General features: G+C 44.8%; 1 protein-coding gene across 1 annotated transcript in view; it reads left to right on the top strand.

Moving 5' to 3' along the window:
• The window catches only part of grm5a (glutamate receptor, metabotropic 5a), a gene marked incomplete at both ends in the record, with an annotated part of 94,042 nt that extends 79,735 nt beyond the window's left edge, over positions 1-14,307 (top strand). Inside the window, 2 exons of the mRNA XM_083633113.1 lie at positions 13,024-13,440; positions 14,056-14,307. Of these exons, the coding sequence (XP_083489239.1) occupies positions 13,024-13,440; positions 14,056-14,307 (669 nt within the window). The remainder of the gene's footprint in view (positions 1-13,023; positions 13,441-14,055) is intronic.
• Positions 14,308-15,768: the final 1,461 nt, after the last annotated feature.

Here is a 15,768-nt window from a genome sequence, read left to right as displayed (position 1 = left end):
AAATGTGTTTTTATTGTAAAAGTATGTGTGAAGTAAGCAAAGTCTTGCTGGAGCGGACATCACAGTAGAACCATGTTATGGCATGTTACATATATGTTTCACATAGGGTTGTGTTTAGATTTTTATGTTTTAGTTTGTCCAATATTGAAATGTTCTAGAATTGCATGTTGTGTTAACATAAATATTATTTCTATCTACCTTGGCCTATTTAGGCTGATTTGGTTGCTATTTCTTGTCGAAATGTATTAGCCTCAATGCATGCTGGGAGATTTCACATGTGTGGCTTTGGTAGGGGAGCCGGCACAGTGAATATTTGTTTGGGCAGAATGATATCGTTTTCTCTCGCTTCCTTTTCTTCTCCCCCACTGCACAGGTAGGATGATACAACAGCCTCTGAATGCCAGGGGCTCAAAACTACGGTAGCCTATAACAACTTTTTTTTCATCGGTCATTGTGCCTGTCTGATGCACGAGAGAGAGGGAGTGAGAGAGAGCACTGTAATATCCCCGGCGCACTGAAAAAGGCCTGGTTTTGAAAAGCGCTAAGCGCTAAATTAACGCCAGGGGGGGAGATAGCGTTAGGCCGGTATTTAAGGCCGGAACGCCCATTCTGGCCTATTCTGGCACTGCGCCACGCCTCTTCGGCGTAAAGTGCATTTCGGGGCCTAAAACCATGATGCTATCTTCCCGAGGCAGGCGCAAGGCGCGTTTTTTTGCGTTTAACGCCAGTTTTAGCGCCTAAGGCCAGTGGGGAGATAGGGGCCTATATGTGCGTTAGTCCATTGTTCTGCTGTTTGAAAGTGCAACAAAGTGGAAACTTTGCTGGAGGGTCAGAGACCAAGAGACCATAGAGTCCTTCTATCCCAGTCACAGGTGCACATGACTGGAAGGATTGGACTTAATAGGCTCAGTCAGCTGCCTCCAGGAGCAGACAGAGCTTGGTGATGGGCCTTTGAATGATGTTGGTCTTGGTTTTAACCAAGACACTACGCACCAGTCCTTTCGACCCCGGAAGGGCCTTGACTACACGTCCTAGGAGCCAAGAGTTTCTCGGTGAAACTCTCAGATCTAATAAACCTCTCCCACATGCCTCCATGGTGAGCTCCTGTGGGAGGGTTGAACATCCAGTCAATTCCCTTTTTGAGTAGTGTTTTTTGGATTTTGTCATCATCCAGTAGTTTCACAGATTCCTCCAGCTCTTTTTGGGCGCCGATAAAGTTGGTACCAGACAAGTAAAGATAACTCCCCACCTCTTGACATGAGCTTGGCCACGTCTCACCTCAATGGGTCCAAAATAATCAATACCCACATGGGTGAATGGTGGACAATCTGGTGTTATTCGATCTAGTGGGAGATCAGCCATTTTCTACTCTCCAGCTCTGGCTTGCTGTCATCTGCAAAAGACACAGTTCTTAATAACCCTCCTTGCTGAAGAGTTAGCACCAGACAGCCAATACCTCTGATGACGTTTTGAGAGCATGTGACCTCATCCAGAGTCACCAACTTCTTGGTGAATGTGGCTTAGTATTATTTTTGATACGTGAGAATGTTTAGGTAGGATCATTGGGTGCTTAACCTCAGTAGGCATAGCCATCCTCCTAGTCCTCCCCCCACTCTCAGAATGCCACAGTCAGTAATAGGGTCCAGTTTGTATAAGGAGCTTCCTCTACTGCACTGTTTTCCCTTTTCCAGCAATGATATTTCCTCTTTGAAATGCTGTCTCTGCTCATGGCAAATAATGGATTTTTCAGCATTTTCACTGTCTTCTACGGAAAGCCTTAGTGCATGAGCTGAAGGCATTTTGAGCAGAATCATCTGGTCTTTCAGTGACTTTCCTTTGTCCTGATCATATTTAAGACCAGCCTCTTTCCTCTTCTGGCTCATCTGTAAAAGGAGTTTCTTCAATCTCATCATCCAAGCTATGGCTCTTTTTAGGCCATTCCATGAAGCGTAATACTCAATGAGCTTGTTTGTTGGAATTTTCTCTGTCATACCTGTTACTATGCTGGTAACAGTGACTTCTCTCCGAACTTCAGGGTCATCCGGGAGGATGGAGCCTAGTTCTTCTGGAATTCTTGGCCACTGTGCTTTAGATTTTCCCAGAAACTCAGGACCTTGAAGCCATGTTTTCTAGCTCAGGAAGGGTTCAATGCTCAATCCTCGTGATGCATCGTCTGCTGGGTTATGTTTGGAGTCCACAAATCTCCACTGGTTCACCTTTGACAGGCTACTGATCACTGCAATCCTGTTGGCCACGAAAGTGTGGAACCTCCTTGTTTTATTTCTTAGATATTTGAGCAGGGATTGGCTGTCAGTCCAAAAAATTAATTCTTGGAGCTCTGATTTAAGCATTCTGTCCACTCGTGCAGACAGTGTAGCAGCAGTGAGCTCCAATCTCGGAATTGTGATGATTTTAAGTGGCGTAACTCTTGATTTTCCCATCACAAATGCGATGTGTACATCTCCCTCTTCATTTGTGATCCGTAGATAGCTTACAGTGCCATAGCCTTGTTCGCTTGCATCACAGAAGTTATGCAATTGTGCAGTTTCCACTGGACCAAAGTTCTTAGGTTTAACACACCTATAAACTTGAACTGATCCAGATCCTCTAGCCATTGTTGCCATGGCTTCGAGAATTCCACTGGAATTACTTCGTCCCATCCATATTTGGCCTTACAGAGTTGCTGGAGGATTTGCTTTGCCTTCAATGTGAAAGGTGCAAGAAGACCAAGAGGATCATACTCCGAACTGACAGTAGAAAGTATGCTCCTTCTGGTAAGGGCTCTGTTATTAACAGTAACACGGAAGCTGAAAATATCACTCTCAATGTCCCAGTACAGTCTTAATGCTCTGTCATTAGGCAACTTCTGCCTTTATTTGTTTAGCTTTGTCTTCATCAGGGATAGTTGCTAGTACAGTATGACTAGTACTAACCCATTTGGTCAGCTTGAATCCTCCAAGAGAACAGATTTCTTTGAGACCTTTAACAAGATCTATAGTTTGCTTCTCCGTTGCCACCGACTTGAGGCAGTCATCAACATAGAGATTTTATTTAATTGTGTCAGCCACTTCTCCATCAAATTTATGACCGTTATCCTCTGCTGTCTTTCGCAAAGCAAAGTTTGCACAGGTTGGAGATGAAACAGCGCCGAAGAGATGGACTCTCATTCGATGCTCCTCCAGATCTTTGCTAGTGTCTCCCTCTGGCCACCATAAGAATCTGAACAAGTTTACATCCTCTTTATTAACACGCACTTGGTGAAACATGCCCTCGATATCTGCCATAATGGCGACGGACTCCTGACGGAACTGGAGCAGAACACCAATAAGTGAGTTTGTCATGTCAGGGCCTTGAAGGAGTACCTTGTTGAGTGACATGCCTTTGTAGCATGATGCACAATCAAAAACCACTCTGATGGTTTTCTTACATTTATGGTATACACCATGGTGGGGTATATACCAAATTTTACCATTCTCCCCATGTAGATCTTCTTGTGGTACCTTCTCAGCATACCCTTTCATGATGATGTCACTCATAAAGCCTGTATACTCAGATGCATAAACTTGATCCTTTTGGAATTTCCTTTTCAGGTGTGATGCTCGTTGTTCTGCCATTTGGTAGTTGTTGGGCATGATGACGTTCCGATCTTGAAGAGGTAGAGGTAAATGGTAGTGGCCGTCCTTAACTCATTCATGGCCAGTTTAGGACTGCCAATATTTAGCACAGGCCAAAGATTTTCATAGTTGTTGGTCATCTTTCAAGACCCACAGTAAATTATCTATTAGCACCAAAGTGATTTGCAATACCTCAAAATGAAGATGTACGTCTCTGGGTTCACCAGGAAAAAAAAAGTGAGCGTTTAGCATGTTCTGTACTCTACTTATAGCCATTTATATACACCCTGTTTTCACCAAAAAGGTCTCTCTGAGAAGACAAACAGGAGAAAAGGCCATTTTTGTAAAATACACAATCTCAGGCAGAACTCGCTCTCAATTCTTTTATTTTGAACTGTATTGATATCAGACATGTAAATATTATTCGTTAAGACACAAATAACAAAAAATATATATATATATATATATATATATATATATATATATATACATGAAGTGCTTTTTTTACATTCAACAATACAGTTTACTCAGTGTGAGTGAGTGTGCAGACAGACACACAGACAGACAGACAGACAGACACACAGACACACAGACACACACACACACACACACACACACACACACACACACACAGAGAGAGAGTTCTGTCCACAGCTGCTGCTGGATCCACCTCTTCCCAGGGAATACTACTGATCGCCCCGCAAATTAGCTTAGGAGGGGAGAACACCAAACTGGTCTGAGATCAGCGTCTAGCCTCCTCTGCCTCTGCAGCGTTTTCCTCCTCTCGTTCGGGCTGGGACGAATGCTGCGACACAGGAACGGGGTCGGTTTGGCTTTGGGACCAGGCGCTGGAACCGGATCGATCATGTTGGTTTGACTTCCGCGAACAACTCAATCCAGGTTCGCCCTGCAGCAGAGGCGACCAGCGCAGCGCGCCAAGGGGTGTTTCAATGGTGTTTCTCCTCTATGCAACAGGCAGCGTTTCTCCGTTTTCTCCTCCTCTTCCATTTCAAAACAACAGCTGCGGTATGTGTTTGATAACGTGTTGTCGGCTTTCTTTGAGGCTAGGGACCTGATAACATGTCACAGGCTGGGGAAGTCTTTGAACTACGCGCTGTACTAATAAAAACAAAAACACGTCAAACACGTCATTGGCCCTCTGGGCTATTCCTGATAACACGTCAAAGACGTCTTTGGCCATGAATGAGTTAAGAGTAACAGAACTTGATGCAATCTGCATGAACTTTCGGTCATCAGCTGACATCTCCCTTTTCTCCTCATACTCTTTCTCTGGGAAGTCATGTGCATATTGACTTTCAAGAAGCTTCTCAATGTGAACAACTGAGATTCAATTCACTAAAGCAACAGGCTGTTCATCATCCATAGCAGTGGAAGCGTTAAGTGGGCCATTAACTCATTCATGGCCAGTTTAGGACTGCCAATATTTAGCACAGGCCAAAGATTTTCATAATTGTTGGTCATCTTTCAAGACCCACAGTAAATTATCTATTAGCACCAAAGTGATTTGCAATACCTCAAAATGAAGATGTACGTCTCTGGGTTCACCAGGGAAAAAAAAGTGAGCTTTTAGCATGTTCTGTACTCTACTTATAGCCATTTATATACACCCTGTTTTCACCAAAAAGGTCTCTCTGAGAAGACAAACAGGAGAAAAGGCAATTTTTGTAAAAGACACAATCTCAGGCAGAACTCGCTCTCAATTCTTTTATTTTGAACTGTATTGACATCAGACATGTAAATATTATTCGTTATGACACAAATGACAAAAAAAAATATATATATATATATATATATATATATACATGAAGTGCTTTTTTTACATTCAACAATACAGTTTACTCAGTGTGAGTGAGTGTGCAGACAGACACACAGACAGACAGACAGACAGACAGACACACAGACACACACACACACACACACACACACACACACACAGAGAGAGAGAGTTCTGTCCACAGCTGCTGCTGGATCGCACCTCTTCCCAGGGAACACTACTGATCGCCCCGCAAATTAGCATACGAGGGGAACACCAACTGGTCTGAGATCAGCGTCTAGCCTCCTCTGCCTCTGCATCGTTTTCCTCCTCTCGTTCGGGCTGGGACGAATGCTGCGACACAGGAACGGGGTCGGCTTGGCTTTGGGACCAGGCGCTGGAACCGGATCGATCATGTTGGTTTGACTACCGTGAACAACTCAATCCAGGTTCGCCCTGCAGCAGAGGCGACCAGCGCAGCGCGCCGAGGGGTGTTTCAATGGCGTTTCTCCTCTATGCAACAGGCAGCGTTTCTCCGTTTTCTCCTCCTCTTCCATTTCAAAACAACAGCTGCGGTATGTGTTTGATAACGTGTTGTCGGCTTTCTTTGAGGCTAGGGACCTGATAACATGTCACAGGCTGGGGAAGTCTTTGAACTACGCGCTGTACTAATAAAAACAAAAACACGTCAAACACGTCATTGGCGGGGAGGGCTATTTCTGATAACACGTCAAAGACGTCTTTGGCGGTGAATGAGTTAACCACCCAACCTAGGAGTGTCCTGACTGCATAGGGGCTGTTTCCTTGGCTATTGATGATTCTCCATGGTTCGATAGCCTTTGGAGTATTTACTCCGATAAGAAGTTTGACCTCAGCATCCAACTCCTTTACCTTGATCTCCTGCAGATAAGGCCATTTATTAACACATTCACTGCCACCAGTTTTTTTTTACTGTAGGTAGCTTCTGCCAAGGTTTTTTTTTGAGGATTCTGGCTCATCTTTCAAGAGCCGAGGATTATTTTCTGCTAGTATTTTGTGAACACAAAATATCTCAAAAGAACTAATATAATGTGTGCTTTCTCTGTCTAAAAGAGTTAGTTTGTAGAGTTAGTAGTTATGTATGCATTAGCAGTTGAATACAGCATGGTTTCAGCGTCTGAAAATTTAAGCTGAGATAAATGGCTTTTTGTGAAATTCGATAGAACAGTCACTTTAACCATTTATTTTTGGCATCAGTAAGACGTCAGACATCTAAACAATAGTTTTTTTTTTTGTTTTTTTTTTTTTTTTCATATTTTAAATTTTTATAGAACACAAACAAGACAAAACAGACAAACAGGCTCAGACACAGAGGAAAGAAAGAAAAAACAAAACAAAACAAAACAATATAATCAACATTACAAAGTGGTGCCGCCAGCTACCTAAGGTGCTTATGTTCTTGTAAACGGTATACTCGGGATTCCACCCAAGGGGTCCATGGGAAGCCAGCCGGGCGAGTCACCCGTCACCCCTAGCCTCGTTAAGGTAGACCAAAAACGGGTCCCAGATAGTCACAAACTTTCTAATTGTATTGGTTCTCAGGAACCTAAGTCTCTCCATGCGTATAACAGAGGTCATGTCCGTCAACCACAACTGGAAAGAGGGTGGAGAGGGAGATTTCCATTCCTTCAGAATTTGTTTTTTGGCAACAGTTGTCCCCAGTGTCAGAGATTGTTGCACAGCTGTAGGAAAATTCAGAGAGGACTCTGAGCAGCCGAAGATGGCGAGTTCTGCCTCCGGCTGAAGGGCCACCCCGTAGGCCTTAGAGTACCAGTCAAATATTCTGGCCCAGAATCCCGTCAGTGAAGGGCAGAACCAGAAGGCATGAGACCTAAACAATAGTTTTGAACAGTAATTTCCTCCATAACAGCAGGAAACCCCCCTCTCCTTCAAACTCCTCCCTCCGTGTGTGTTCTCCTCCCTCCGTGGCTGCAGCGGGTGTGTGACAAGCGAGTTGCTGTCTGTGCTGCCTGGCTGCCCCTCGTCGGGCGAGTCTGGATGGGCTCGCTCGTTTCTTGGGGTTTCGGTTGAGAGCTTTGATGAAGCTTTTGCGATTCTGGTCTTATTTATGCTGCGTGTTTCAAAGTGTGTTGCACCCATAATCTATTATGCAAATTTGCAATCCCCCACCGCCAGCTCCCTGCGCGAAAGCGAAAGCGTTTTCGCCATCCATTTTCATGAGAATGGCTTCCTCACGCGGCTGTTTTTTCATGGCTTTCTCTCGTCTGGAGAGCACTGTCGCCACTTAGTGGGTCGGTAAAATAGATTATACACATTCAATACCTCCCATATTTTAATAGGAGATGTAAAAGGGGTTGATCGACGTCCCACCGTCAAAAATTTTTTTTTTTTTTTTTGGACGAGATTACATTACATTACATTACGTCATTTGGCAGACGCTTTTATCCAAAGCGACTTACAATAACACATTTTTGTCAGCAATAGAGCAATCTACTATGGAGCACAGTCTGTGATAACTACAACTTCTGAAGGAACAGTGGTACAAGTTTAGGTTAGTGGTACAAGTTAAGGTTAGTTTTTTTTTTTTTTTTTTGGGTGAAAGAGAGAGAACGAAGTTAGATCAAGAAGGGCCCAGATGGAGCCTGAAAAGGTGCGTCTTTAGTCTTTTCCGAAAGATCGGCAGTGATTCAGCCGTCCTGACCGAAGGTGGAAGCTCGTTCCACCATTGAGGTGCCAGGGACGAGAAGAGTCGAGATCGGGATGAGCGACTTTTGAGCCCCCGTAGCGAAGGAGGGGCGAGGCGACCTGCACTGGTGGAGGAGCGAAGGGAGCGCTGAGAGGTTTGCAACCTGACCATGGATTGCAGGTACAGGGGAGCTGACTGGTGTACTGCCCTGTAGGCCAGTACCAGTGTCTTGAATTTGATGCGGGCCGAGATGGGAAGCCAGTGGAGCTCCTGGAAGAGGGGAGTGACGTGAGAGAATTTGGGTTGGTTGAATACGAGACGGGCTGCAGCATTCTGAATGAGCTGAAGCGGTCGGATGTCGGTGGCAGGTAGGCCGGCCAGGAGCACGTTGCAGTAGTCCAGGCGGGAGGAGACAAGAGACTGGACCAGGAGTTGAGTCGCTTCTCTTGTGAGAAAGGGACGGATTTTGCGGATGTTGTAGAGAGAGAACCTACAGGAGCGTGCTGTAGCAGCTATGTTGGCTGAGCAAGACAGCTGGTTGTCAAGGATCACCCCAAGGATGGGGTATCTCGTCCACGGATATCTCGTACACGGCAGTCAACCGTTGGTTTCTGCTTGATGAGATATCTCGTCCACGGCAGTGAACGTGTTAAGGTCTGCCTGGGTGAGGATGTTTCTTTTTGTTACAGGGATCTTGTTTTGAGTGTACAACTTTGTCAATTTCAGAAATGTGCCATCTTCCACATTGCCTACTTCTAGACATCACCTGCACAGGCACTATAGCGAGGAGGCAGCCCCGGTTCCTTCATTCCCTTCTAGAGAAACAAGAGCACTGCTGATAGATGTTTCTTCAGGCTTTGCTGCTGCAATATTCTGCTCCGCCTTATAAGGCTTAGTGGTGTCCGTCTCTCTTGGAGGATCTCTTAATGTGCAGAATAGTAGGGTGTTTGGCTTGACAACTTCTTCTTTTACAGTTTCTACTCAAGTGCCCCACTCTCAAACATCCAAAGCATAATCCATTTTCTCTGAGAAACTCAATTTTAGCTTCATGTGACTTTGCATTTAACTTCTGGCACTCTGCTAAAGAATGCTTACCAGCACAAAAGGAACATGGGGTTGTGCTGTAAACACTGGAGTACATATTGCCTTTAGCTGGTGATTTCGCCCATGTCTTTTCAACTTTGCTGTCAGACACTATTGCCATTGAGGTAGCAAAACTGCTTCCCTTGCTTTGGAATCTGCTTGGTTTTGATTCAGCAACAGTCTTGGTCTTAAAAGTATGTCACAGAATATTGGATCTTGTAGTATTCTAGCTTGTCTTTCAATAAATGCAACAAGGTCATGCAATCTTGCTCTCCTTTGGGTTCGCTCAAGAGTATCACAAGCTATTGTCCTCCACTTCTCCCTCATCTTATAAGGTAGCTTTGACACAATGAGCTTTAAGTTTGAGGGCAAGTCCAGCTCCTCCATACTCTGAAGATCTCTCATGACATTACAGCAGCTCCTCAGAAAGAGTGCATAACCATGCAGTGCCTTTCCATCTTCTGCCTTTATACTGTTCCAGTTAAGGGCTTTTCCCATGTAGGCATTAGAAATCTTAATGTCATTTCCAAAATGCACCTTTAACAGTCTCTTAGCGTCAGCAAAGCCAATAGTAGCATCCATATGAAGACAGCTTCTCACCAATTCTCTGCAGGGTCCAGATGTATACTGTTCCAGATCATACAATCTATCTTGGCAGCTATTTGTCTTATCCTCAATACCATGCTGAAATGCCTTCATAAATGGCTGATAATTTAGAGGATTGCCATCGAAAGTTGGAATCTCCCTAGCAGGAAGTGAAGTCTGTTTATGCTGAAGGACCAATAGATCAGCAATATCCTTTTGCTTCTGCATTACAGCAGAATTATCATCATTCATTACTGTAGCTGTCGGCGGAGGGCCTGTTATTGCTATTGGTCGAGCACTTGTTATTGTCGTTTGTTGAGGGATTGTTATTGTTGTTGGTTGAGGGATTGTTTTTGTTGGTGGAGGGATTTGATCTGCATTATCTGGTGGCCTTGGTCCTGGGCTTACAAGCTTTTGTAATGGTGTTTTGGGAATGGTTCCAATCCCCTTATATTTAATTGGAGAAGGAGATAATTCTGAATCTGGACCTATTGACACCTCAGGTTTTTCTTGATAATCTTCCAGATACACATTCATGGCGTCACTTTGCGTTTGTAGTTCAAACAGTGGTGGGTTTTGTGAATCAGACTCAAAGGTTTCCAGGACTTTCAATCTAGCATCAGATTCAGCCAGGCTCATTTCCAACTCCATTTGCTCCATTCTCGTTTGGAGTTGAGCCTTCTCCATGTCCAGTACATGCTTTTCTTTTAATCCTGCTGCACGGGCTAGAAGAGCAGCTTTCTCTGTTGCGATTTTAATAAAGTTTTTGAGTGCTTTGAGGAGCTTTTTGAACTTTTTGAAGAATGTGAGCGCTTTGATGTCACGGAAATGCTGTCATGAGGTCCAACAAGCAGCTGAGGGTCCGTTTGAGATTGTTTCCACATATCCACATCCTTTAGAAAATCCCTGTATGTGGACATCTTTGGCTCAAACCATTTAATTTTGTCGTCCTTTAATTCCTCAGACAATTGCATTTGAACAGATCCATGTATCATTCATTGAGTGACTTTTGGAATATTGCAACACCTTCATTCACCTGTTCAGTATTTCCATCAGGCACCAATAATGCTTTAATTTCATTCATCTTGCGTGTGCAAGCCGCAAGTTTCCCTTTGCGGTTATTATTATTTTTTATTTTTTTATATATATTTTATTTTCACATTTTTGCAGAACAATAAACAAACAAGACAAACAAGCTCAGACACAGGAAAAACAAACAAACAAAAAAACACATCTTTGACAATTAGTATTGTAACATGGTGCTACCAGCCCTATATGTGCCCATGTGCTTATACAATATGCATTGAGTCCTATGAAAGGGCTCCATGGAAAACCATCCAGGTATGCAGTCTATCACCCGTAACCTCAGTCACTAGTTATTCTTGACTTCGTCAAAGTAAGCCAAGAAGGGGTCCCAGATATTTGTGAACCTTCTGAGCGAGTTGGCTCTCAGGAACCTCAGCCTCCCCATCTGTATAACAGAGATCATGTCCATCAGCCACACCTGAAAAGAAGGCAAAGAGGAGGACTTCCATTCCTTTAAAATCAGTCTTTTAGCAACAGTTGTCCCCAGCGTCAGAGATTGCTGCACAGTTGTAGGGAAGTTCAGAGAGGACTCCAAGCAGCCAAAGATGGCGAGTTCTCCCTCTGGCTGCAGGGTTACTTTGTAGGCCTTAGAGTACTAGTCAAATATTTTTGCCCAGAATGCCCCCTGAGGGGCAGAACCAAAAGGCATGAGATAGTGTGCCCTCTGACACCTGACACCTGTCACACAGTGGTGAGACAGAAGGGAAGATCTTGTGTAATTTATACTTTGAGTAATGAAGACGGTGAGCAACTTTAAATTGGATCAGCTGGTGCCTGCTATTAACTGAGCAGAGTTGCACCACAGACAGACTCCTTTCCCATATAACATCAGATAAATCAATACCAAGTTCCCCCTGCCACTCTTCTCTAATCCTCTCAGTAGAGGCTGTGTTGCGGTTGTCAAACAGACATACAAATCTAGAAATAAGGTGCTTGGAGTGAGTAGGGCTCAGCAATACTTCAAAGAAAACATGCTCATTTGGGAGTGCTTCAAATACACGAAGTTTAGAACGAACGTAATCTCTGGTTTGCAGGTATCTAAGCCAGTTTGTGCCGGGCAACTCAAACTTCCTCTTCAGTAGATCAAAAGATGCAAAATGACCATCTATGTATAGTCTCTGATGGAGACCAGCCCTTTCTCACTCCAGGCATGGTAGTTTTTGTCTGACCATGGAGGCAAAAAAGAGGGATTGAAACAAATCGGTGTATGGACAGAAACATCTGGTACATTCAAGACATTCCTAACTTGGTTTAGAATTCTGACAGACTATGTTGTAGTTCCAGACCGTTTTAGGGTGTGATCGACAGGTCGCTTGTCCACTGATCACACAGCTCGCCGATCACAGACCAATAGCAGGCCGTGCTCTGTGGTAAACGGAAACCCCTGGACTTGTCTCGAGATCCAAGATGGCAATGGCCAAAATGCCATACGTGAGGCGTCAAAAAACAGAAGTCCACAAACTAATGGGTTGCCCCCTGCAGGCCATTTGAAAGAATGCAGGTTGAAGTGCACTTCTACATTGGCTTAAATTTTGACAGACCTCCCCCCTTGTATGCAACACATTTATGTGTGATGGTTTACACTTTAGATTAGGGGATGCAGAAAGCCTTGTAAATTAATTGTAAATGATTTACACATCATTTATAACAGGAGAGGAACACTTGATTTACTAAAAGTGTATAGATGACTTACAACGCATTTGTGATATGTTAACATAGCATTTATTAATCATCTACAAAATGTATATTCATGTTTTGTAAATGATTAGTTCATCATTAACTAAAGGCTTATAAATGACTTACGACTGAATGTTATTATAAAGTGTTACCTATATACATAATAATAGTAGTATAATATAATAGTGGTAGTATATACTATATAGTGATTTATTTTCTATTACTGTCTATTGCATTGCCATGTTTTATGCTATATTTTGTTTGCTTTTATTTTTGTTTGTTCTTTTCTCTTGTTTTTGTTTATATTGTATGTTTTGATGTAATTGTTGTTAATATTGGTTTAATTTTCTTAGGTAAGAGACCTTGCATAAGCCCATTAGGGTTTCTTGTCTCTACCTGCACAATCTTTTCATCCACTTGTTTCCTTTCATTTGTTCTTGATTTTACTATGTGCAAATAAATAAAAAATAAACAAAACAGGAATTTTCAATTTTTTACCGTTTCATCTCTGCTTCCAGGGAAGAGAGGATGATGGCGAGGAGGCGCAGGCTCTCCCTGCTTACGTACCTGAGGACTCGCAGCATGGCGGGGGTTTTGGGGTCAGTAGAAGGGCCGCTGACAACAGAGGGGTGGATGTAAGCTGTGATGCCGGGGACAGGAGCGGGGGAGCTGTGGGTGACATTGGTGTAGGGTTGATTGGCAGCCAGACTCAGGGCACAACCATCATGGACCAGATCAGCTGTGTGGTTAACCGGTTCACTGCCAACATCAGCCAGCTCAACACCATGATGCTGCCGGGTGGAGTCACCGTCAGCCCGCCCCCTGGCACCACGCCTGTGCCACCGGCTCCAGAGGGCAGCCCCACCCCGTCACAGGTCCTAATGCCCCGGGGCAGGCAGGTCCCCACCACTGTCACCACGTATGCCCAGGCAGAGGTGGGTAGTACTCAATTACATTTACTCAGTTACATGTAATGAACTTTCAAGAAATTGTACTTCTAAGAGTAGTTTTTTATGGAATACTTTTTACTCTTACTCTATACATTTGCAATAAAATATATGTACTTTTACTCAGTTACATTGGGCCATTAACAGGTAGAGTAGTGAATAGTGAGAAGTGTACACACAACCCACTCTGCAAATTTAATGAGTGAATTTGAAAGACAATGGGACATCCTGACACCTCTCCACAGCTGCCCACCTCCCCTTCCCTTGACTGTCCCTTGCTCTAAAAAGCCCTCTGCCCATCTAACCCAGCATCGCCATGGCATGTGTGAAAAGGCGCAAGATGGGAATGCCCCTGAATGTAGTGCATGTGTGAATAGTGAAAATCACTAGTGGACCGTCCCTGAAAGGTTATCCCAATAATTTACTGGGAATGCCTGTCTCCAAGCGGCTTAATATTGGACGAGTCTGTGAGCCTACCTACTCTTTTACTCTTACTCAAGTAATTCTTTTTACAAGTACTTTTTACTTCTACTTGAGTAGTATTAAACCATCTGTACTTTTACTTGAGTACCGTTTTTGTTTACTCTACACACCACTGCCCAGGTCGCAGCTCTCTCCAGTTTCTGCGAGAATCGACCACAAGCAGGGATTTATGAGCGTGTGGGCGGGGCCTGTGTGAGCAGCAGAAGAGTCAAGGATACTGAGGAGCTGAGCGCTCTGACGCCTCCCTCCCCGTTTAGAGACTGCTCTCTGGGCTCTGACAGCACCTCGCCACCCTCCCTGTCCCCAGGCTCTGAGCCTGAATATGACCAGCTGCTGCTGAGACACTACAGCCAGAGCTCCTCCTCACTCTAAACACGCCCTCTCTACACCTCTGCTCCTTGTTGCTATAGAGACACTACAGCCAGAGCTCCTCCTCGCTCTAAACACGCCCTCTCTACACCTCTGCTCCTTGTTGCTATAGAGACACTACAGCCAGAGCTCCTCCTCTAAACACGCCCTCTCTACACCTCTGCTCCTTGTTACTATAGAGACACTACAGCCAGAGCTCCTCCTCGCTCTAAACCTGCCCTCTCTACACCTCTGCTCCTTGTTGCTATAGAGACACTACAACCAGAGCTCCTCCTCATGCTGAACCTGCCCTCTCTACACCTCTGCTCCTTGTCCCTATAGAGATACTACAGCCAGAGCTCCTCCTCATGCTAAACCTGCCCTCTCTACACCTCTGCTCCTTGTCCCTATAGATACACTAGAGCCAGAGCTCCTCCTCATGCTAAACCTGCCCTCTCTACACCTCTGCTCCTTGTTGCTATAGAGACACTACAGCCAGAGCTCCTCCTCGCTCTAAACCTGCCCTCTCTACACCTTTGCTCCTTGTCCCTATAGAGATACTACAGCCAGAGCTCCTCCTCATGCTAAACCTGCCCTCTCTACACCTCTGCTCCTTGTTGCTATAGAGATACTACAGCCAGAGCTCCTCCTCGCTCTAAACCTGCCCTCTCTACACCTCTACTCCTTGTTGCTATAGAGACACTACAGCCAGAGCTCCTCCTCATGCTAAACCTGCCCTCTCTACACCTCTGCTCCTTGTTGCTATAGAGATACTACAACCAGAGCTCCTCCTCACTCTAAACCTGCCCTCTCTACACCTCTGCTCCTTGTCCCTATAGATACACTACAGCCAGAGCTCCTCCTCATGCTAAACCTGCCCTCTACACCTCTGCTCCTTGTTGCTATAGAGACACTACAGCCAGAGCTCCTCCTCATGCTAAACCTGCCCTCTCTACACCTCTGCTCCTTGTCCCTATAGAGACACTACAGCCAGAGCTCCTCCTCGCTCTAAACCTGCCCTCTCTACACCTTTGCTCCTTGTCCCTATAGAGATACTACAGCCAGAGCTCCTCCTCATGCTAAACCTGCCCTCTCTACACCTCTGCTCCTTGTTGCTATAGAGACACTACAGCCAGAGCTCCTCCTCACTCTAAACCTGCCCTCTCTACACCTTTGCTCCTTGTCCCTATAGAGATACTACAGCCAGAGCTCCTCCTCATGCTAAACCTACCCTCTCTACACCTCTACTCCTTGTTGCTATAGAGACACTACAGCCAGAGCTCCTCCTCATGCTAAACCTGCCCTCTCTACACGTCTGCTCCTTGTTGCTATAGAGACACTACAGCCAGAGCTCCTCCTCACTCTAAACCTGCCCTCTCTACACCTCTACTCCTTGTTGCTATAGAGACACTACAGCCAGAGCTCCTCCTCGCTCTAAACCTGCCCTCTCTACACCTTTGCTCCTTGTCCCTATAGAGATACTAC

Source organism: Poromitra crassiceps, assembly GCF_964638095.1.
Source record: "Poromitra crassiceps genome assembly, chromosome: 1".
NCBI classification, from domain to species: Eukaryota; Metazoa; Chordata; class Actinopteri; order Beryciformes; family Melamphaidae; genus Poromitra; species Poromitra crassiceps.
The sequence above is the reverse complement of the archived record's forward strand: the minus strand, read 5'-3'. Positions and strand labels throughout refer to the sequence as shown.